Source organism: Natrix helvetica, assembly GCF_964273705.1.
Source record: "Natrix helvetica genome assembly, chromosome: Z".
Classification (NCBI taxonomy): Eukaryota; Metazoa; Chordata; class Lepidosauria; order Squamata; family Natricidae; genus Natrix; species Natrix helvetica.
In genome coordinates, this window is record NC_138554.1 from 133,426,708 (window position 1) to 133,451,074 (window position 24,367).

General features: G+C 39.4%; 1 protein-coding gene across 9 annotated transcripts in view; it reads left to right on the forward strand.

Annotated features, from left to right (window-relative positions):
• Window positions 1-24,367, forward strand: part of KMT2C (lysine methyltransferase 2C) — a 185,063-nt gene that overhangs the window by 146,720 nt on the left and 13,976 nt on the right. For 8 of the 9 annotated variants that reach the window (XM_081970156.1, XM_081970160.1, XM_081970161.1 and 5 more), the window contains 16 exons: window positions 501-2,498; window positions 3,832-4,133; window positions 5,092-6,860; window positions 8,219-8,330; window positions 8,659-8,737; window positions 9,267-9,330; window positions 10,272-10,504; window positions 10,689-12,392; window positions 13,280-13,489; window positions 14,547-14,711; window positions 16,836-16,977; window positions 18,067-18,205; window positions 19,462-19,640; window positions 19,853-19,989; window positions 21,368-21,620; window positions 23,217-23,356. In XM_081970156.1, the coding sequence (XP_081826282.1) occupies window positions 501-2,498; window positions 3,832-4,133; window positions 5,092-6,860; window positions 8,219-8,330; window positions 8,659-8,737; window positions 9,267-9,330; window positions 10,272-10,504; window positions 10,689-12,392; window positions 13,280-13,489; window positions 14,547-14,711; window positions 16,836-16,977; window positions 18,067-18,205; window positions 19,462-19,640; window positions 19,853-19,989; window positions 21,368-21,620; window positions 23,217-23,356 (7,626 nt within the window). The remainder of the gene's footprint in view (window positions 1-500; window positions 2,499-3,831; window positions 4,134-5,091; window positions 6,861-8,218; window positions 8,331-8,658; window positions 8,738-9,266; window positions 9,331-10,271; window positions 10,505-10,688; window positions 12,393-13,279; window positions 13,490-14,546; window positions 14,712-16,835; window positions 16,978-18,066; window positions 18,206-19,461; window positions 19,641-19,852; window positions 19,990-21,367; window positions 21,621-23,216; window positions 23,357-24,367) is intronic. The other variant, XM_081970159.1, reaches the window with a different exon arrangement.

The following is a 24,367-nucleotide window of genomic DNA, read 5'->3' on the forward strand; positions in this document are numbered from 1 at the left end:
TCTTTTCCATATTTGATGGGAATTTGGGGAATCTATAGGATGCATCTCTTCAGGGGAGGGTTCTATTTTATTTTGGTTTACAGTATTAAGTTCAAACTTCACAAGAATCAGATGAAGCTGGGTGTAGGGGAGTGTTGTATTTCTTGCAGTCATGTTTGCATCCACTATTTTTAAAAAAACTTGCATATAAAACAAGATTTGAATCGGAGATCTCCAAAAAGTGTTGGGTTGCTTGGATGAAACTTTTGATATGGCTTGAAAGCATTTTTATAGTATTTGAGTGTCATGTTCACTTTTAATATGAACTTCTGATTTTCAAAGATACGTACCTTTAATAACTTCAGGTAGGACTTTATAAAAAGAAAATTAAAACTTTGCCATTGGTTTCTGTGCTCTTAGACGTGTCAGTATGTGTATATGAATAATATTTAAATGTGCCTGTGGGTTTACTACTTGGTCTTTATTTAATTTTAACTTTTTTTCTTCCTTTTCTGAAACAGCAAATGCGTCAAAAAAGTAAACAGCAAGCTAAAATTGAAGCAACTCAGAAACTTGAGCAAGTGAAAAATGAGCAGCAGCAACAGCAGCAGCTGCTGCAGCAGCAACAACTAGGATCACAACAGCTTGTAAACCAATCAGGCTCAGATACCCCTAGCAGTGGGATGCAAAGTCCTTTAACCCCTCAGACCAGCAATGGAAATATGTCTCCTGCCCAGCAAGCATTATATGCAAAACAGTTGCCTGGTCCTTCTACAGCTACTCCTTCTGATGTTTTCCTAAAACCCCCAGCCCCACCTCCACCTATGACTGCTAATCGAATGTCTGCTCAAGATGGTCATTGTCAGACTCCACAACAAACATTCTCTTCCTCCCCCTCTGCTCAGCCACCTTCTCCGGTTGACCCATATGCAAAAATGGTGGGAACTCCCAGGCCACCACCTGTTAACCAAAATCAAAATTTTGTCAGGAGAAATTCTGCTACGTCAGCAGAGGTGTGTCCACTACCTTCGATATCCAGGCCAACTCAAGTTTCTGAATCAATGGGAAGGAGACCATCACCAGCCAGAGATCTGTGTTCTTTGTCTCCAGGCACTAGTGATCCTTATGCAAAACCTCCAGATACACCGAGACCTGTAATTGGAACAGAACAGTTCTCTAAACCTTTGGGGATGTCAAGATCACCTTTAATTTCAGAACAGCCAGCAAGCAGTGACCAATTTGTTAAGCCACCTCCAAGAACAGGAGGTGATACTTTTCAGAGACCACGGATCTCTTCTACTGATTCATGTTTACGGCCTTCATTGACTTCAACATCTGTTATTGAAGGGCATTCCAGCCCTTTTAAAACACCAGCATGCCCAAATCCATCTTCTCAAGATTCTTACACAAAAATGCCACCTACTTTAAGGAGAGTAGCTGTGGATCCTTATGAAAGGCCTCTTTTGACACCAAGGCCTGTAGATAGTTTTGCACACAATCCATCTAATGATTCTTACAGCCAGTCTCAGTTGGCTTCGCACTCAGCAATAAAGGATACTTTTGCCCATCCACAAAGAGTGTTGCGAAATCAGGGTGATTATTCTGGAGCTCTTTCAAGGACAGTTGCTCAGGATCCATATGCCCAGCCCCCAGGCACTCCTCGTCCAGTCACAGACCCTTATGCCCAGCCTCCTGGCACCCCCCGACCTGCTTCAGATCTTTATGCCCAGCCTCCTGGCACCCCTCGTCCAGTCACAGACCCTTATGCCCAGCCTCCTGGCACTCCTCGCCCAGTCACAGACCCTTATGCCCAGCCTCCTGGCACCCCTCGTCCAGTCACAGACCCTTATGCCCAGCCTCCTGGCACCCCTCGTCCAGTCACAGACCCTTATGCCCAGCCTCCTGGCACCCCTCGACCTGTTTCAGTTGACCCATATATGCATCAGTCACTTGTATCAAGACCTCCACAGGCTGCAGATTTATTTGCTCAGGTTTCAGCTAATCAGAGGCATTCTGATCTGTATGCCCAGCCTCCAGGTACACCAATGCCAGTTACTAATGATCTGTATTCTCAGCCACCAGCAACTCAAAGATCTGGAATTTCAGAAACTTTCAGTAGACCTATTCCCATGTCAAATCGCGATCCTTATCTGCAGGCATCTCAGAGCAGGACTTTATCTGGGACTTTTGTCAAACCATCAGATCCTTCTCAACCTTCAAAGCTATCAGGGTCTACAGTGGAAGATTCTTTTAGCCATGATCCCTCACCTTGTGATCCTTTTGATCAGCCTCCAATGACTCCAAGATCTCAACCCGAAACCTTTGGAACAGCTCAGCACCCCCAAGATGACCAATCTAGAAGTGGGCCAGAGGGAAATTTCAATTCCTCAGTAAATTCATCCATGAATTTGCAGGGAAAACTATTTTCACAGACCACACAAGGTTCTCTCCCAGGTCCAACTGCAGGACTAACCCAGAACAGTGCAATGTCTCATACAGATGCAGAGAAATTAAGACAGGTGAATTTATCTTGTTTTATGTTATGCTGATTCATATTGAGGTTACATAGTTGAAAGAATGTAAGACTAGCTTTTAGAAACATAAGAAACATCCTGTCTCAATAAATCACTGATTTACAGAGCTAAATGATACAAATGTACAGCTGACTAACTTCCAGGTAACGTCGTCCTATCTTTATTAAATACGTATTGTGTGAATATTATCCAACATCTCTTCTTAACCAGAGTTGAGGGTAGAAATGAGCTATAAAACTTGTATATTTTCCCCACCTTACATAGTTAGAATCAGGGAGCACTTTGCTATGTTAACCAGTATTAATTTAAAGAAATATTTTTTGAATCTAAGGTTTGTAAAAATTATTATTCAGTGCTTAAGACTTTTGCATTGGGCAGTATGCTTGTGTGTAATCACGTAATTCAGAGCTAAATTAAAGGAGACCAATTGAATAGAGCCATTTCAACCAGTGGTGGGATTCAAATAATTTAACAACAGGTTCTCTGCCCTAATGATTTCTTCCATCAACCAGTTTACCAAACTGCTCAGAAAGTTAACAACCAATTCTCCTGAAGGGGTGCGAACCGGCTGGATCCCACCACTGGTTTCAACCTAATTCCATGTCTGTCTTAGTCTAGTGCAGTGTTTCTCAAACTTGGCGACTTTAAGTCCTGTGGACTTCAACTCCCAGCATAGCTGGCTGGGGGATTCTGGGAGTTGAAGTCCACAGGACTTAAAGTCGCCAAGTTTGAGAAACACTGGTCTAGTGAATAATTGATTCTGTAAAGACATGATGATTGTGAAAACACTCATTCATTTTATCATAATAATATTCTGGATTGGCTGTCTATAGACATCCTTTCATAACTACAGGATTTTATTGTAAACTGCCCAAAATTATTGAGGTGAGATGGTCAATGTAGAAATGAGATGGAAAGAGAGAAATATTCAAAACCAAATGCCAGGAGACTGATATTAAGCCAGAGGATTGATGTTTTGAGTTTTTGTAAGTTTTTTTTAAAAGTCTATCTAAAGTGTGATGGATGAATACAGTTTTAAAATGATCAAATGCTGGTAAAAAAGATATGTAGCTTACAGGTATGTCAGTGGTGAGTTTCAATTTATTTTACTACTGGTTCGCTCATGCGCGGCTTCTGCGCAGAAGCGTCTGGATGGGTGGGCGGAGCCTCCCGCTGCCGCCACTACCAGTTCACCCAATCTGGGGCGAAGCAGCAGAAACCCACCTCTGAGGAATGTGACTTATTGCAAGGAATATCAAAAGGAGTTTAATGTTTCTATGTGAACATTAGGTTATATATATATTTTGTTTCTTGTCAGCGCCAGAAGTTACGTGAAATTATTCTTCAGCAGCAGCAACAAAAGAAAAATGCAATCCGTCAAGAAAAAGCCCCACCAGAGCCTATTGTAGCAACTCCAGCGGCACCTATTCAGCCATGGCAGCAAGAAAATCTGAATCAAATTTTCACCCGACCACCACCTCCATATCCTGGCAACATTAGATCATCTACAATTCCTCCAGGTGGACTAAGGCTGGCAGGTTTTCCTGTTGATGGGCAACTGAATAGACCTCAATTTCCAGGAGATGCTGTTGGCATGGGGATGAGGCCTCATGGAATTAGGTATAGAAATGCTTTATCACTCTTTACTAAATTGGACTATTTATGAAGAAATTCAAGCATGTTTGTCATTCAGAATGACCAAGACAAATTTGCATAAGTTCATTTTAATGCAGAAATTGTGCTATAGATATGATATGATATGATATATGATACAATATGATATGATATACATCTTTCTTTGAAGGAGAGGAAATGGTAAATTTTAGCAACAAGTACTTTAAAAAATCCTTCATTACTTTTAACAATCTCCTTAAATAGCAAGTGGTTTAAAATAATACTTGAATGTAATGTATGCCAACATATTAAAAAGTTACATGCAGTCACTTAAAATTGAGTTCATATTTTATTAAATATTCTTTTTATTTTGAAAATAATGAACCAAGCACAAAAGCATTTAACTTCTGAGGCCAGAACATTCTGACACTAGAATATATTATTTTTGTTTAAATTATAATTTTATAGTTTGTAAATTAAGATATGTAAATGTTTCCTTTCTATGTCATGTATCAATATGATTATGTCTGGAAAATACTATTTTTGCTGCTAGAAATGTCTAGGTATTTTGGAATGTAGGAATCTTCTTTCTGCCCTTATATCAATTATATTAATTAGCCTAAAATTCATTATAGTTTTATTAATTGGCCTTAATTAACATATTTTTTCCTGGCAGTTTAATCAAGGTTTAAAGCAATATATATTGCCCTTTTAACTTAGTATATTCTTTTTTACATCAATTCTGTAGTTCTGCAAAATATGCATAATTTGTTTTACTTGATTACATACAGAGAGGGGTCATCTATTTTAGTAGTAAATGGATAATGTGGAAATAAACTCAGAGATGTCATTAATTTTATTTATGTAAAAATTACCTACACAGTTATTGTATGTATTCATTATGGAGGAAATATTCTCCTGTGGGTCATCCAATTCAATAAAAGCTTGTTCTTCTCTTTCCCAGATTTGGCTTTCCCAGTGGTGGCCGTGGACCTCCCCCTTGCCAAGATCATTTTCTTGGTCCACCACCACAAATGCAACATGCTGGTGTCCCACCACAGTTTAGAAGATCCATGCCTATAGATCTGCCTAGGCTACCTAACAAACCACCAATGAATAATCCCATTGGTTTGCCACAGCATTTCCCACCACAAGGTATCCAGGTTCAACAGCACAATATAATGGGGCAGGCGTTCATTGAGCTTTGTCATAGAGCACCTGAAGTGAGACCAAGACTGCCTTTTATTTCTTCATCAACTACTATTATGAACACTCTTCCTGAGCATCAACAACAAACTGAAATTCTACCTAGACAGGATCGTCAGGGCCCAAGACATCTAGAACCCACAAGATGTAATTCTCAAAATGCAGATAATCCGTTGCAGAGTTCAACAGGTTTGGAGCATTTAGCACCATCCCAGCAGGATAAAATGAATCCATCTCATCCACCTGCACTAGTCATGTGTTCCTTAAATCATCCATCAATAAATAATGCATTTTCAGGAGACTCTTTGCCAACCACAAGACCTACTGATGCAACAAATGACTTACAAGTGCCCAGTCAGCCCACTGATACCTTAGAAGAGAAACTCGATCCTGACGATCCCTCTGTGAAAGATTTAGAAGTTAAAGACCTTGATGGTGTTGAGGTTAAGGATTTGGTTGATGAAGATCTTGAAAATTTAAATTTAGATGCGGAAGACAAAGGTGATGAATTGGACACATTAGATAATCTTGAAACTAATGACCGTCATCTTGATGATCTTCTGAGATCAGGAGAATTTGACATAATTGCTTATACTGATCCAGACCATGATTTGGGTGACAAAAAGGGTATGTTTAATGAAGAGCTGGATCTTAATGTCCCCATAGATGATATACAGGCCAAGGCAGAAGACAGTCTGCAAAAACATTCAGATGATAAGACTTCTGTTCCTGAAGTATCTGTTCCTACTCAGAAAAAAGTTGCTGAGAACATTGAGACCAAAACAGAAATGCTTTCTCCAATTGAAAAAGCTACATGTAATCATGAAAAAAATGACAAAAATGTGGCAGCTTCTAGTGCTCAGCATGATGGAGAAACACAATCTGTTTTGCCTTGTAATGTGGAAGAAACTGATAAAGCAAATATGAATGAGGAAACCACAGCATCCACTTCAGATGCAGTTCCGTTACCTAGTCAAAATAAAACAAATTCTTGTAATACCCCTGGATCTACTCCAGTTCTTACAAGCTTACTGACTCATGGCAATTCCGAAAAGCCTGACACGAGGTTATTAGAATCTCCTCCTCACTCCTTCCGGACAACCCAAACAAATCCCATTTCCAGTATCCCACAAACTTTGATTACATCCACAAGTCAAAACATGGAAAATGTGTTATCTGATGTGAACATGGTTCCACCAGTAGGCCATAGTTTTTCACAAGGAACTGCAGTAAATCCAGGCTTTATCTCTGGCCAGCCCCTCAATCCCAGTTTAGGGGTAGGGCAGCCTGGAAGTCAAACAGGGCCTGTGGTAAATAGGCCTGCTCCTGGCGGCATTCCTGGTCCTCAGCAGCTGGTGCTTTCTCAGACGTTGGTCCAACAGCAGAATCGGGAGAGACCTCTGCTTTTGGAAGAGCAGCCTCTCTTGCTACAAGACCTCTTGGATCAAGAAAGGCAAGAGCAGCAGCAGCAGCGACAGATGCAAGCCATGATTCGCCAGCGGTCTGAACCATTTTTCCCTAACATTGGTATGCTTTTCTCACTTTTCCAACCATGGTGATGTTGGCTGGGTATGTGTACAAACTAGATGGGGCAAATATATTTCATCCTCAGTTGTCATGAATGTTAACTCGTCTCCATTTCTATATTTTATTTCCAGCCTCCCAGGGGATGTGTAGGCATTTTTGATCATTGAATAGCTTTTGTCCAGGGATATTTCTGTAGATATACAATATTCATATAGTTGATTGATGGCATTGAACTTATTTCCTTCAGCTCATTAGGTTCTAGGTGTAATTAAAAACAAAAGTTTCTAGGTTGAAAAACAATAAAATAATTAAAGCAAACATTAAAACCATTAGCACGAAAACTAAAAACTAGAGGAAGCCAAGAGGAAGCCAGCGGTTTCAGTCCCCAGAAATATAACAAACCGTTTTTGTTGCCTTTCTAAAAGATGAAATACATAGGCAAAATTTGGTAGGTAGTCCTTGCCTCATAACATAGTTGAGCCCAAAATTTTCATCACTAAGCAAGGCAGTTGTTGAGTGAATTTGGCCCCATTTTACAATCTTTCTTGCCACAGTTGTTAATCATTATAAATTGACTAGCATGGTCATTAAACGAATTTGGCTCCCCCTTATCAGAAGACTGGAAAAGGGGATCAGATGGCCCCAGGATACTGCAACAGTCTTAAACATCAATCGTCCAAATTTCGATCATGTGACTATGGAGATGCTGATCTGTCTAAGTGAAAAACAATCATAAGTCACATTTTTCAGTGCTTTTGTAACTGAATGGTTAGGAAACAAATTGTTGTAAGCTGAGGACTTCCTGTATTTTTCATAGTCTTTTTTTTTTTAATGTAAGACTCATGCAAAGAGTTAATTGTTTTTGTTCTTCCTTTGATTTATACAACATAGTACGGTATGTACTTGTTGGAATTCTTGAGAATTGATCTAATGCAAATGAAAACATATATTTGACAAAATAAGAACAGGGAACATTCTTGAAAACAAATTTCATTTAATTCCTGGCACTAACTCAGTGGAGGCATTAAGAGAAAAACTGACAGTTTGGCGTTTTTGCTTCTGCCAAAATATTTATCTGAATCACTAGTTGGCTATCCAATTTTAGTCTAAGGTCATGTAAACTTTGAATGTAAAATGATTCTAAAATGATTGCTGGTCGGTTCAGTTTGTGATCTGAAACAAATTCAACATATCCATGGAAATCGTTTTTCAAATACACAACTTTTTTTTTTTATTAAAACAACAACACTGAATTGATTAGCTGATATAAGTATGAAAAGGCTACAGTTCACAGAATTGAAGCAACTTGATTTGAATACTGTGTAAACATAATATATTCTAACATTCTGTTTTCTTAGATTTTGATGCAATTACTGATCCTATAATGAAGGCGAAAATGGTAGCTCTGAAAGGGATCAATAAAGTTATGGCACAGAACAATATGGGGATGCCACCATTGGTCATGAACAGGTTGGTAAAAATGGTGCTTTTGCCTAAAATGATGCAGTATTACTCTCTTAGGTACTAATATGAAAGTCCAGCTCTTCTCCTTAATTATAGGTTCAGATATTACTTGTTTGCAGAGATATTAATGCATTTATACAATTCTATATTGAATACGTTTATTTCCTTTTTATTTCTGTTCTGCATGGATGGGTGGATCCTAAAATAATTACAGGTACAGATGAGGAAATATCATCTGATTTATATTATGATGGAATTGTTTCAGATTATGATCTCTTCATTAATACAAGTTGCATAAAAAATAAAATTGTTATTTTTCTTTACCTATTACCAGATTTGCCTTTATGGGTCAGACAGGACCTGGGGCCCAGAGCAGTGAAGGCCAGCATTTAATACCACAAGCAGTTACACAGGTAATAAATTTTTTCCTGAGATCTGCAGTAAATCAGTTCAAAATAATAATTTTTAAGGGCAATATGTTTAGTGGTTAAAGTAGGAACCAAATCCCCAATTATTTTTGCATAGTACTTTATGGATGGGTTTGGCTGAATCCGAAATCTGCCTTTCCCTGTCTTACAGATGATTGTTAGTGCTCCTTCTGATTGCAGTAATAATGTTTTTTTTAATTGGGGAAAAGGTTAGAAATGGAGAGAGAGATAACTGATTCATATGTGAGGCATTGCACTTTTATTACTGGGAACAAAATAATTCACACAACCTATGTGCATAATGCAGTGTTTCTCAACCTTGAGGTCTTTAACTTATGTGTATTTCAATTCCCAAAATTCCCCAGCCGTCATGGGGCATTCTGGGAGTTGAAGTCCACACATCTTAAAGGTTGAAAAACACTGACATAATCTGACTTCTGAGCTGGAAAAATCCCCATGCCTTTCTCAGATCATCTCAATACATTTTGTTGTTCTTTTTTCTCTCTCTTTTAAGGATGGTAACCTAACACCTCAGATGTCTAGACCAAATCCTCCAAATTTTGGTCCTGGATTTGTAAGTAAGTATAACTCCGTTCATGTGTTATATGTCCTTGGGGCGTGATTTCTAAACTCCATAAATGCAATATCTAAAATACAGTAAATTACTGAAATTTCTCTGAGTAACTTTCATTATTAATGAGTAATTAGATAATCGTTCATGTGTTTAATTTTTTTATAGGCAATATGTTTTTTGTAAAAGTGTATTCAGCCATATCGATTTTTTAAAAAAAGTAATAGACCATTGGCTAGGTTAAGATAAACCTGGCCCCTTTTGCCTTTTAAAAGCTATTTTGGCATTTCTTTAAAATATTTTATATTTTTTTCCATTATTTAAACATACTTTGAAAGGAAAGTACGTTTGAGACAAAGTATTAATAGAGGGAGTCCTTATTGACCAGTCCCTTTGTGAAGGACTGTTTGAAATTCTGATGGCCACCCACAACCTGTGGTGACATGATTGCATTTTGGGCACTTTGCAGTTAGCTAGCATTTAAGCTATTTGCAGGATCCCATGGTCACATGACCACAACCTATGATGTTTTTGGCTGGAAATTGATTTACTTTCCATCAAAAGCTGGTGAACAACGGGCTCGCTTACTAACCTCAGCATTCATTTTACAACTTCCCCATTCATGTAATGACTATTGCAAAAAAATAACATAAAATCGGGTCAGTCACATGATCACCTGTTAATGACATGCTCAGTTTATGATCATGGTTCCAGGCTCAATTATGGCCAAAGACTAGCTATATTATGTTGAACATAAAACAGCTTGGGAGAGGGAAGCTGTAGATCTCTTTTCTGTAGCTTGCTTGAAAACATGTTTTACGGATGCTAGTCTAAGGGCCAGTGGAGGAATTCTTCATAATAACAACATGGCCCAAACAAAAATAAAGCTCTCCCTTTAACACTTGAATCTTTAGAAGGAACATGGCATTTGTTATCTTTTAACCCCAGATGATTCATATAGAAAGCAGTACGAAGAATGGCTACAGGAAACTCAGCAACTTCTCCAAATGCAGCAGAAGTATCTCGAAGAGCAAATTGGAGCACACCGAAAATCAAAGAAAGCCCTCTCTGCAAAGCAGCGAACAGCAAAGAAAGCTGGCCGTGAGTTCCCAGAGGAGGATGCAGAGCAGCTGAAGCACGTCACTGAGCAGCAGAGCATGGTTCAAAAACAGCTTGAACAGGTAAGAGCTCTTGGGTTCCATGCGATTCATAATAAAATCTTGCAATAATGAGCCTTTCCGTGGAGAAAATAGAAGGAAGGAGTATACGTATGTTTATTTCCTTGAGTTATTTATAAAAATAATAAAGGCGGGGTAAAGATAATTTAAAAATATATTAGAATTAAATAAGAAATGAATTTTGCAGATACGAAAGCAGCAGAAAGAGCACGCAGAGCTGATTGAAGAATACCGGATAAAACAGCAGCAGTCTGGAATGGGACCCCATTCAGGGATGCCAGGCCTTGCTTCGCAGCCCCCCATGGTCCCTGGAGGGTCATCACCAGCCATAGGCCAGCAGAATTTCCCAATGATATCCCAGCAGCTTCAGCATCCACAGCACAAAGTTGGCCAACCCAATCCACCCAGAATCCCATGCTTGCCCAGCTGGCAACCTCCAAATACTCCAGTACTTTTCTCCCACAATGCACCACGAATGCCGCCTCCGATCCCCCAGCTGCCAGTTAATCCTGGGACACCTGCTCCTGTGTTAGCCCCCAGCCCCAGTGTGCAGTCGGGTCCCCCACCTCGTGTGGAATTTGAGGACAATAACCCATTTAGCGAAAGCTTCCAGGAACGAGAGAGAAAAGAGCGTTTGCGGGAGCAGCAGGAAAGGCAACGAATCCAGCTTATGCAGGAAGTGGATCGACAGAGAGCACTGCAACAGAGGATGGAAATGGAGCAGCATGGCACAGTGAGCTCTGAATTAAATGCTAGAACATCCTTCCCTCAAATACCTTACCTCGGTTCAGATCGAACTTGTGATTTTATGAGACCACCACAGCCCCTTCAGCAGTCTCCACAGCAACCACCACCACAGCAGCAGATAGGATCTATTTTGCAACCAGGGCCCTTAAACTCTCCTCCCACTCCCAGTTTTCCACCATGCAGTGAGCAACTGCGGACAGGATCTTCCCCTTTTGCACCTGATTCAGTCCCAGTTCAAGGTGGAAGCTCTGCTTACCACTCTGCTAAGCAGTCCCACGGAAGTATTTCTGGAGTCAGCTTTACCCAGTCCTTGCCTAGGCCCCAGTTTGCCAGTGGTGTGCCTGCAGTTTCTCCAGGAACTAGCAGTGGTCTAGCCTGCGGTCAGGACTCCAGCCTACCACCTGGAACAAACTTTGCTGGGACAAATCCAGCAAATCAGTCTCTGATTCAACTGTATTCTGATATCATTCCTGAGGAGAAGGGCAAAAAGAAAAGAACAAGAAAGAAGAAAAAAGAGGATGACACCGACTCTGTGAATACACCATCAACGCCTCATTCAGATATAACTGCTCCTCCAACTCCAGTTGTTGTGGATGCTGCATCCACCCCAACTCTTAGCACTCCCGGGGAGCTTGCACGCAACTCGGGAGAAACGGAGAAAGAAGAGCTGCCAGATGCAGCAACACCAAATGCTGCAGAGGGTGAGCCTTCCTTAGAGCTGAAAGCTCAACTTGCTGAAAGCAATTTGCCACAAAACCAACTCCCTGAACCGTCGAGTCCAAACCCAGAAACGGACATAGCCAAGACCGATATCTCTGCAGGCCTTCAAGAAATTAGGCCAGAAAAGGCGGAAGTTGATCAGTGCTCCAGTCAAACTGAGTCTAAGATGAAGACAGAAAGGGATGTTGACGTGGAAGATGATAAAGCTGCCATTCAGCTTTCCCCTCCTGCACAGAATCTGGCACCACCTGCCAACACACCACCTGCAAAAGTGGAGTCAGGGAATGAACTCCTCAAACACCTGCTTAAGAACAAAGCAGCTGCCAGTCATGTCAGTCAGAAATCAGAAAGCAGCTTCCACCTTCCAGAGAATGCTGAGGACAATAAATTAATCAAAAAACAAGAATTGGCTGAAAGCAGCATGGTAAATATTTTTTAATAATAACAGCTTGACTTTCAGGACATTGGAAAATATATGGTAGGAAGTACTTTGTCCGTGTCCCCAACCATTTGTTGCTGGATAACAGATATACTTTCTCAGCAATTCAGATAGATTTTTACCACAGCTTTGCCTTTTTTTGGCAAGCCCTTGCTTAATGTCTGCCCTGTTTAATGGCCATTTGAAGTTACAACAGCACTGAAAAGTAATTTTATGAACAGTCCTCACATTTATGACCATTACAGCATCCCATGGTCATATAACATTTCTACGCTTCACAATTGGCTTCCAGCAAGCAGAGTCAATGGAGAAGCCAGCAGTAAAATCAGTAGTGATGGTCACAGGATAACTTAACAATCAAATGGAAAGTAATATAAATCCATCATGGTTGCGTGACATCTCAATTAGTGACCATGTTGCTCAACATCTGAGTTTTCAGCTTCAATTAGGGTTGCTTAGTGAGGACTTATTTGCATTTGCTAAAACAGGTGCTTTCCTCTCCAACATTGCAATGTCTGTGACCAATGGCCATCTTCCAATCATGACACTAATGGGGGAAGACTTGTGCTATTTGCTGTGACTTCTGAGGCTCAGCCTCAATCCACCTCTGATTCTTTCATTAAATTGGGGGTAGTTGGTTCTCCTTTCAATTTTTACAGCTGATTTTGAATTTGGTTAAGGGAAATGGGGATGCAGTTAAACAATATGTCCATTGATATTTATCTTTGTGATCCTATCATCAGATGATCTGGGTGGGAGGTAGGTAGGTAGTTTCACTATGAAATTCAGTGTTTATAGGGTCCGAGTTTTGAACATTTAGGACTTTTATTAAAGTGATATGATACGCTATATTTGCTTTTTTCCTTAACCAGCCATTAGGGAACCCATTGCAAGGCTCATTAAGTTGTGGTAATAGCCAAGTTCAGAGATCAGATTTAGGACAAGAAATGAAGAAACAGAGAAACAAACGAACTCAGAGGACAGGTGAAAAAGCAACATCTCGGCCTAAAAGGAAAAAAAAAGAGGAGGAAGAAAAACAGACTGTTTTTCCTAACACAGAAACCTTCATGCAGTTGAAACAGGTGAGCACTGACAAGTATAATCCATAATGAAAAGTTTTGGAAGAGGTGGAAAAGAGGCTTTGAAAAATTTCATTTTATATTTGGTTTTTTAGGTATCTGTGTTCTGTTTTTACCATGTTTCCTTATTCAAAGCTGTTATACATGTAGTAATGCAGTAGGTTTGAACATTTCTAAGTTTCATTTGATTCTTACCCACTTCTTGCATTTATTATAAAATATTCCAGAAGATAGTTTTCTCCTTTGTGAGCCTTCTAATAGACAAGTTTTTATTGGATTTATTGCATGCCATCATGTAATCAAGTTGATGTTGACTCTTAACCACAGAGATGGAAGTCCAAAGGTGCTTTTTTCAAGAGGCAACTGGACTTTCTTTGTTTTTCCTTGAAAACATTTCACTTCTCATTCAAAAAACATCTTTTGTTCTGAAACAATTATGTTTCTTGGATGAGAAGTGAAACATCTTTAAGAAACAGCAAAGAAAGTCCAGTTGCCTCTTGGAAAAGCATCTTTGGGTCAACAATGACCTGGATGCCTGAGAATCTTCATAGACACAGAGATAGAACTTTTTCAGGATGATCTGCTCCTATCCTGACCTATCATTTTTTCCAGTGATACACTCAGTCACTGCTGTAATAAAACTCCTTGCTGCTGAGAGATGTGGCACACAAGAGAAATGGAATAAAGAATATATTGGTGAAGAAAAAAGTTTGTTTGGAGAAAAGATTAAAGCAACTTGTTAAGTTTTTACATTAGCAGCCATAAAACTCTTGACAGTTTAGAACAAAACTGCAATCTGGAGGATCTTCATTAGATACATTTTCATTGAGAACATTTTGAATCCTGAAAATATGGTATTAAGACCAAGGCTTCCACAACAGTTGCTGCATTTGGGAGTCATTATTTCTAGCAAAAGTATTTATTTTGTTTAGAACAATGTATAAAAGTTAGGATTTTGCGTAGTATAAGAAAACTTTGAAATGCTTGTATTAGGCTTATAAAAGTAGCAGTCTTCTTATTGTAATTTATCAATTGTCATCAATTATGCATCTTTCCCCAGCAACTCTCCTTGCTGCCTTTAATGGAGCCAATGATTGGAATGAGCTTCGCCCACTTCCTCCCATATGGTAGCAGCCATCAGAGTAGTGGAAGTCGACTTGTGGGAACTTTCGGTAGTGCTACGCTTGATGGGGTATCTGATTACTATTCTCAGCTAATCTACAAGGTGTATTATTTTTCTATGTAATTCTCTCAAAATTTTATAAGAAAAGTGGGATTCATTATTTTACATACCATTCCTCAGGTTTTTCATTCTTCCTTCCCATTCACTGAAAAATTGTGGCATGCTAAAGCCTCTACTTAGAGAGCCAGTTTGCTCTACTAGTTAAAGCACCAGGCTTGAAATCAGGAGATTATGAATGCTAGCCCCGCTTTAGGTATGAAAGCTGGCTAGGTGACTTTGAGCCAGTGGCCAGGAGACAGTGAGTTCTAGTCCCACCTTTAGACCTAAAAGCCATCTATGACTTTGAGCCATTTATTTTCTCTGGCCTACAATGTCAGGCTCTGACAACAAGCCGTTTGGTCAATTTTGGATCAATACTTGATTGAACCAAAAAAGTGGGCCCTGCACTTGCAGGGAGACATTAGGAAGAAAAGAGGAAAAAAAGAAAACTTATATTTAACAGTAATCTTTTAATGTGTTTCAAACACATGTACATGTGAAAGTTCTACTCTCTGTTTATTAACAAATCCATCCTGGATTACTACTTCAAAGACAAAATATTATTAAATAAAAGGTTTAGGTCCATTTTGCATATATTTAAGAGACCATCATAAGGCCTTCCGTAATTGTTTCACCTTTTGAAGGTCAGCGAGTGGTAATTGGTGACCAGGAGATTTTCCCATAATCTATTGTTATGTCCCTTCCAGAAAGCAGCAAAGCCTCTCTAGTCTTCAAAGATTTTTTGAAATATCTGAAGTTGATGTTACTCTTGTTCCCATGATGGCTGTTGTTTTTATTCTTCTGTTTGTTACTGGTTAATTTACATATTGCTTGTAGAGATGTCGGAACCAGTTAACTCAATGATAGGATATGAAATCCCTAACTAAAAAGTAAAGATAAATAAAGATGGCAGCATTGCCTGAATGTCTCCCGCTGATAATAGAATTTACTACTGCAGGTGGACTAAACCTCAATATGTGCTGAATGTGCTATAAAGACTGTAGGAAATGAGATGAAAATTGTACTTCTTTCCCAACTGTGAATTGCGTTCATTTCACATTGTGTTTTCTGTACTCCGTCACAATTGTGCGGATGAAATCTGTTGGTAAATCATTGTCTTCCATGTGTTCTTCCACTGGCTTACAATTCATGCATTATAGCTACATTTCCTCCGTTTTTTCTAGTGCATTTTACAGCCTGCAGGCCACTCCAGGCAGCAGGGGGGCAGCAGGGCAGCAGCCCTCCACAATGCCCAGTTTCTCATATCCCCCTTAGAGAAAATTAATTGCCAACCCCTGTTCTACAGTGTGCATCATGGCCCTTGTTCTAAGAAGGCTTTTGCTTTGCTCTTGCATTTCTGAGGTGTTTGAGTCATTGATAAAAGAATCAACCAATGTGAGAGAGTGTTACACAATTGAGTACAATCCCCCCTCCCCCCATTCATTAGGTACAATTTATCTGGAGAAACTTAGCCAGATAGAAAGGGGGTTAAAACCAGCAAAATACAATTGTCCCAAAAGGCAAATGAGAAAACTTTAAACAAATAACTCCCATTCTAGTTCTAGATTAGTTGTTAAATGAGCGATTTTTGATGTATGCCCATTAACTCACTGGCACAAAGCTTCACTTTCATCAGTGCCTTACTGTTAGCAGAATATTACTTTAAAATCTGCTCTTGAACAAGATGCTTTCTTACCTTATTCTCAGTAAGACCTGGAGAGCCAGTTCTCAAACAAAAACAGTATGATTGATTTCTTTCCTTCCTTGATATATGCTCTTGATTACCTGATGCAGAGTGGCAAATAGAACATGGAAATTATGATTTGTATTTGTCTTACAAGTAGTGCCAGTCATAATTTGTGTGTTTTGGGAGTAATTGTAAGAAAACTAAAAAAATAATTACTTTACTATGTTAGTAACTGTTAATAGTTACTAGTTACAGAGTGGAAATAAGCAAATGAAAACCCTGTTACCTCGTTAGCATAGCACTGAAACCATAGCTTGTTCGGTCTGAACTAAGTTAGTATTTATGCATTTGGATTGCTACTAGTTAGTTTTGTTATTAAATATGCAGGTTTACCCATCAATCCTTTAGAAAACTAATTGAAAATATCTTCTCTCGTGCAGCAAAATAATCTCAGTAATCCACCTACACCTCCAGCATCCCTTCCTCCTACACCTCCACCTGTGACTTGCCAAAAAATTGTGAATGGATTTGCAACAACTGAAGAACTTGCTACCAAAGCTGGAATGTTGGGAGGATCTGATGGTAAGATGTTTGCTATCCACATCATTTTGTAGAAAGTCTGTCTATGTGGTTGTTAAAAGTCAACAATGACTTGATGGCAATAATCAATAAAACCAGAGTTGTATAATATACCTGTTATATTCACTCAACTAATTAAAAAAAACGGAAGACCTCCACCTTGGAAGCCACAAAAGCCGGGACTAATCTATCTTCCAGGGGAAAACTGTTTCATAAATATGGACTCCATCTTGGAATATCTCCCAGCTTTAGTTTCCTAATTTTCTAGGGAAACTACGATTAAGAGAAAATGAGGAACACTGTGCTATTTTTTCCTCAAGATGTTCTTATTTGATTCTTGTAGGTTTCAACCAAGCGAGATTCTTAATGTGTCTTGCAAAACAAATAGGACAAGGTTAATGTATCTCATTCTTCTCTGCCCTTTTCCTCTGCTTCAGCCATCCACTGATCAACCCATACCCTTCACTTCGCTTTCCTTCAGTGCAACATCCATAGTTAAATTCGGATACAGCACAGTCCAGGCTAGAAATCAAAAGACTGTAACGTCTAGTCCCACTTTAGGCATGAAAGTCGGCTGGATGACTTTGAGCTAGTCACTCACTCTTAGCCAATCTACCTCACAAGGTTGTTGTTGTGGGGAAAATAGGAGGAGGAAGGAGTATTAGGTACAGTATGTGCTCTGCCTTGTATTGCTTATAAAATAATAAAGATAGGGTATTAAAATAAATAAATGAATATAAATAATCCAACTGGTCCATATTTACTTGCCCTTCCTCTTAGTTGCCTCAAGCATCTTCCTTGCTTCACCTTTCCCCGTCTTTGCTGTCTTTACCTTTTCTCTCCTGTAAACCTTTATGCCTCTTCCAAACCCATGTTCATATTCAGGCAAAAGAAACATATTTTGGTCCAAGTATGACCTACTCCAAATTGAATCTGGAATAGCCTACACATAGAATATGTTGGATGTTACTAAATGTTAGCAAAACATTCTCTGGCTCCTCAGAGATGCATGTAAGCTTTCATTAATCCAGTCCAGTCAGGTAGCTGTTTAAAATCATTTGTTTAATCTGTGCATCCTATCTGTTGCCAAAGCTTTAGGTTCAAAGCAGTTTCAGCTGCCTTTCAGGCCACAGGATGATTTGTTAGCCAGGGCCATAATTCAGGGTCCTAAGAGTGTGGATGTCCCTGCTTCTCTTCCAACCCCGCCTCATAACAATCATGAAGAGCTCAGGTAGGTGTCTTTTTTTAAAGGCATTAACATTATATTGTGCTTAATATTGCTCATGTGTTTTGATACTGAGCAGAATCTGCTGTCCCATAATGATATCTTTGCTATTAAGTTTTTTGATCTATACATTAAAGGAATATCTGTAATTTATGTCTCAACAAGCCACCCCAAAGACAGCACAATCTGTGAACCTCCAAAGAGTTTCAGGCTAGTTCAGCCCATTATTTTTATAGCTCATCCATGTAATGTAGTTTTAAGCATTCAGAATAGTTTTCCATTTTGTTCTGTTTCTCCCATTTTTAAAAATCAGAATTAGACTCTGTTCTGTCACGGAATGACCTTTATCTGCTGAAAAAGGAAAATGCAAGTTTCTGGGACCAGACTACAAAGCTAGTGTTGTCTAGTCCAGCAGTCCCCAATCTTTCTGGCTTGGCAGCCCAGTCTGGGGGGAAGGGGCATGTGAGTGGCAGGCACACACACCCTCCACTCATGCAAATGCAGTTTCATGCACAAACGGCAGGCGCTTGTGCTCAGGCGCAAAGCTTCACTCGCGTGAGCCGAAGGTGCTTCTGCTTGCATGCAAAGCTCCACTCTTACAAGCAGCAGGCACTTGCACTTATGTGCAAGCAGAGGACACTTGAGTGGAGGGTACTTGTGCCCGTGTGTGAACCTCCACTCACAAAGGCACTTCGTACAAGAACGGAAGCGCCACCCACTCACACAAGTGGAGCTTTCCACGCAAGCACAAGTGTGATCCTCTCGAGTGCAAAGTGGAGCTTCGCGCACACTCGCTTGCCCATGTCTCCTGTGACCCAGTTTTGAACAGGCTCTGGCCCGAGAGTTGGGGACCCCTGGTCTAGTCAGGTAACTGAATCTGAGAGTTAAAAATAATAAATATCAGGGAGAAAATAGCTTGTGTGGAAAGAGATTGAGATCTTATTCTTGAAATGCTCTTTATTTTGTTTTTCACATAAATTACTTGTAAGCACAGGATTGTACAATCACTGGAAGATTAAAAAATGGAATTAACAGCTAAAGTAAGTGAGTGTGCTTATCAATAGATAACATGTACTGTAGTATTTTTTTTTACATCACACTTCTTTGCACATATTTTGGCTATTAAAAAAAGACCTAATAAATTTGGTTTTGGAAAAATTTGAAACTGCCTCCACTTTGCTGTCAACTTCATGAATCACCTGTTTGCTCTTTGTATGTGTGAGCCATACTTACAAATGTCCTGGTTTTGCTGTGTGTCTTAGGATTCAGGATCCTTGTGATGATAGAGAAAGTCCAGATAGCTTTGTTCCTTCTTCTTCTCCTGAGAGCGTCATGGGCATGGAAATAAGTAGGTACCCAGATCTGTCAGCAGTAAAAGAAGAGATGCCACAGTCCGTTCCGTCTCCTGTCATTCCAATTCTGCCAACAAGTTCTGGAAAGGGTAAAGCCAACATTTATTCTGAACAAATATATTGATTTCTCTAACCCAGTAGTGAAATGAGTAGACTTCAGTTTTCAGAAATCCCTACTAGCATGACTGCCTGAGGAATTCTGGGAGTTGAACCCCACACATCTTAAAGTTGCTGTGGTTGGGGAACGCTGCAGTTTAACCACATTTCAATGTGACTTAAAGTTCATTTTCTTCTCTTTAAGGTTCAGAGGCAAAGCAAAATTTCATCAAAATGGAGCCTTGTTCAACTTTCTTCAGTTCTCAACTTGGACTTGCCCCAAATAACACAGAATCTGGGCTTGTGTCCATTGCCATTACTTTGCATCCTACAGCTGCAGAGGTAAAGGTACCACACCTCTAGATGGACAAGGCTGGATGCCGTCCTCAGTGTGCTACTGATGTCTTGGTTGCTAATTTTTACTGTCAGTTGTATTAAACGCTACTATGCACTTTCAGTATCGTTTCATTGAATTGTATATAATAGAGTACCATTCTTAAATCATTCCAATTTTGTAATTAACTTCTTTTACTGAGTTTTAATTCAAGCTATCCACTGGCACTCCAAAATTCCTTTCTTCATTAGTCGCCTGATCATTTCAAATCCCATTAATTTAAAGTGAGGATTTTATGGACCAAAATGCATTATTTTATACATTCTTGTCCTGAATTGAATTTGCCAATTTGTTACATGTGTGACCAGTTTGATTTTACCATTCTAAACAATTTGATATGATCAGCAAAGATGGCTGCTTACCCTAACCATGGATTACCGTATTTTTCAGAGTATAAGACGCTCCGGAATATAAAATATAAAATTTGCCTGAAGAGGCAAATTTTTAAAAACAGTTTTTTCATTCTGCAAACCTCCCAAAAGGGCCTGGTTTTCACAAAAATGGGCCCATTTTTCATCAAAAAAAAGAGGCATGCATAGCCTTTAGGAGGCTTTGTAGAGTGCTCCGGGAGTGCAAAAACAAGCAAAAAAAAATCCCGTTTTTCGCTCATTTCTGCCCTCCCCAGCCCCCAGGAGCATTTTGGAAGCCTCCTAAAGGCTCTGCACAGCCATTTTGGTGAAGGGGGCGGGGTTTCAGGAGGCCAAAAATGCTGTATTTTGTATAAGACGCATCCAGATTTTCAACCTCTTTTTTGAGGGAAAAGAGTGTGTCTTATACTCTGAAAAATACGGTATTTATATCCAAAATGAAAAGCCCCCGTCTTAACTCTGATGTCTTGAAAAACTTTATGTATGCATTATGTGTTAAAACTGCCCATATATTCCTAAAATCTTTTCTGCTTCTTAATCACTTGTCAGTATATGGGAGTGCTGATTCTCCTATTCCCTTTCAGCTGAGTTTGATCACAATCCTTTAATTTTTACTTATGGGGGGATTTTTTTTAAATTCCAAGCATATGCTATCTGACTTATGACAAATTAATGTTGTGGAAGTTGTAGAGTCCTCATAGTCACACGATTATTTATAACCTTCACTGACACCTTCTGATAAAGACAAGAGGGAAGCCAGCAGGAAGTTGCAAATGGTAATCATGTGATTGTGAGATGCTGCGACACAACGGGGGTAACTAGGACTGCCAGAATGTCCATTGTGATGTGACATTGCTAAGTGAAGGGAGTTCCTAGTCCTAATTACAGTTGATAAGTGAGGACTATGTGTATCTTATTAACAGCAAAGCAACTATACACTTATTTTTCTCCACTCCAGAATATTGGTAGTGTGGTGGCTGCGTTCTCCAATCTTCTGCATGTCAGAATTCCAAACAGCTATGAAATTAGCACTGCATCTGATGCTCCATCATCCATCGGAATAATGAATCCACACAGAACTAATCCAGCATTTGAGTACAGGCAACATGTACTACTTCATGGTCCTCAGTCAGGAACGTTCGGTCCTCCTGGACTGACAGGGCCTTACGGACTCAAGCCACACAGCGCCCCATTTTTATCAAGCGGAAATGGTGAGTCAGTGTGTGACCTGCTAATATTTTGCTAATAAGTTAAACTCAGCATTGAAGGTTTTAAAAACAGGATTTCAAGATAAAAAGTAAATATTTATTTATTACATTTTTATTTTTGTCAGTAATATCAATTGAATTCTGATAAAAGATTTGTAGGATTGGGTGTTATTCTGCTTCCGAGGGAACTAATGTGATATCAGTCATTAATCGTGATTAGTTCCAAACTGCTACAGAAGGTACTGAAAAAAATAAGCACCAAGAAGGACAATGCATAGATAAGTAGTTCTCAATTTACGACCTTTTGCTTAGTGACCATTTGAAGTTATGGCACTGAAAAAAGTGACATGTCTATTTTTCATATGATTGTTGCAGGATCAAAATTTGGATACTTGGCAACTGGCTTGTATTTAGGATGGTTGCAGTGTCCTGGGCTGGGGTCATGTGATCACCTTTTGCAAACTTCTGACAAGCCAAATGTATGGGGAGGCCAGATTCACTTAACAAATATGTTACTAAACAGCTGCAATGATTCACTTAATAGTTGTGGGAAGAAAGGTCGTAAAATGGAGCAAATCTCTTTTAACGATTTTCTCATTTAGCAAAAGAAATTTGGGGCTCAATTGTGGTTGTAAGTTGAAAACTAACTGTAAATTAGATAGGATGGGATGTTGCATTAAGGATTGGTTATTAATTGATATGGAGACGGTATACAGACAAGTGGCTGTCCCTTCTGAAAAACCTCCAGTGATGAAGCACCTGCAACTTCTGGTGGCAAGTTGTTCCATTGGTTAATTGTCTTCACAGTTAGGAAGTTTCTCCTTAATTCCAGGGGTTTTTTCTCCTTAATAGATTTCTATTGTTTCTTGCCCTGCTTTCAGGGGCTTTGGAGAATAGGTGTGCTCCCTCTTCTTTGTGAATGCTCCAACACTGGACGTTTTAAAGAAGAGATTGGATAACCATTTGTCTGAAGTGGTGTATGGTTTCCTGCCTAAGCAAGGGGTTGGACTAGAAGACCTCCAAGGTCCCTTCCAACTCTGTTATTCTAATTTCTGTGAAGCCATCTTAGTGTCCCCATTCAGTCTGATAGAGGGGCCATACTCCAAATTCCCTCAGCTAAGGAACTATGATTGGTGGAATATAGGAGAAGAGCCTTTTCTGCCATGGCAACTAATCTTTGAAACATTATTCCCCTTGAGGTGAAATCTGCTTACCCCACGCGCACCCCTTAGCCTTCTGAAAGGGTCTGAAGACCGAGTTCTCTCAACTAGCTTGGCTTCCTGATAGGGCATCTCATTTAGGGCACAGCTAGTAGACCAGTTGAAGATCCCACCTCCACCCCGTATGTGCATTGGTTGTTTTATTCACTTTGTTGTTAACTTAGTGTTTTAACTTTGCTGTCCAACGTTTTAATCTTTTGATGTTTTAACTGTTTTATACCATTATTTATAACATTGTGAGCTGCCTAGTGTCTCTTGATAGTGAGGTGGGTGGCATATAAATTTAATTAATTTAGTGATAATGGAGCAGGTATTTGGAGGCATAAGAATATTTACAGTAGAATGATGCATACATTAAAATAATTTGTCTCATCTTCAGTTTTGTCAGGATATAAAGCACAAAGTCCAAATGTTGTGGATGGTTCGGCATTAAGGTCACAGTGGTGTTCTCATTGTAAAGTGGTAGTACTGGGGAGTGGAGTACGAAAATCTTTCAAAGAACTGCATTTCCTGAAACAGGTATATCTGGAATGACCTCCATTTTTAATTGTGTTTTCCCTTATAGCAGGGGTGTCAAACTCATGTCATCATGGTGTCGTCACGTGATGTATTGCAATTTTCCCCCCTTCGCTAAATCAGGTGTGGGCGTGGGCAGCACACGACGCATCTGGCCCATGGGCCGGGAGTTTGACAGCCCTGCCTTATAGTAGTAAGAGTACATGAGGGTTGGGAATATTCTGTTTCTTGTTGACTATGTTCTAGCAGATAACATTTGAAACCAGTTGAATGCTGTCTATTTTACCTGACTAAAACTTGAAATGTATCAGATGTTCCAGGGATTGGGCACAACAAAGAATCAAAGCAAGCTCCTTGTTTTTTAATCCAAGGCCATCAAACAAGGTACAGATGGGGAGGCCATGCTAACTACTGCCCAGTGACCAACTTGCATTGATATTGACCAAGAGGATTATTTTCAAAATGTTTTTCAAGAACTTATAGGAAAGAAGTCTTGTTGTTTTTTGTGTCCTACCTTTTTCTATCTGTATTGTAAGTTATACGTCTGCAACAGAAGTCACTACAGTCCATCCACATGAACTCTAACTGAAATTATGCATGTAATAAAATTATTTTATTTTTTACTACAGGATTTTACTGTAGTATTACTTTACCTGGTCTAAGGCAGTAGCAATAAAAACATGATGAAGCCCAGTTACATTTGTACTTATTTTGAACCGGGAAGTGGGGGGAAATTGTTCAGTCATAATTCACAAAATGGAAGTGCATTTCAGGGCTCAAAATACTTTAGATTGTTCAAGACAGTGCTGTCCTTTTGATCAAGTACAGAATGATGAGAATATCCATTTTGAGTTCAAAAAGTTTTACACACCTAAAGTGTTAGAACTCTTGTTCAAACATCTGGCTGGGGAAATTGGGAAGTCAAAGTTCAAGTATCTTAAAATGCCAAGGTTGAGAAAACTGTCTTATTGCTGCTTGTTTTGCTTTATTTAATGTAACATTTTGCTCTTTTAC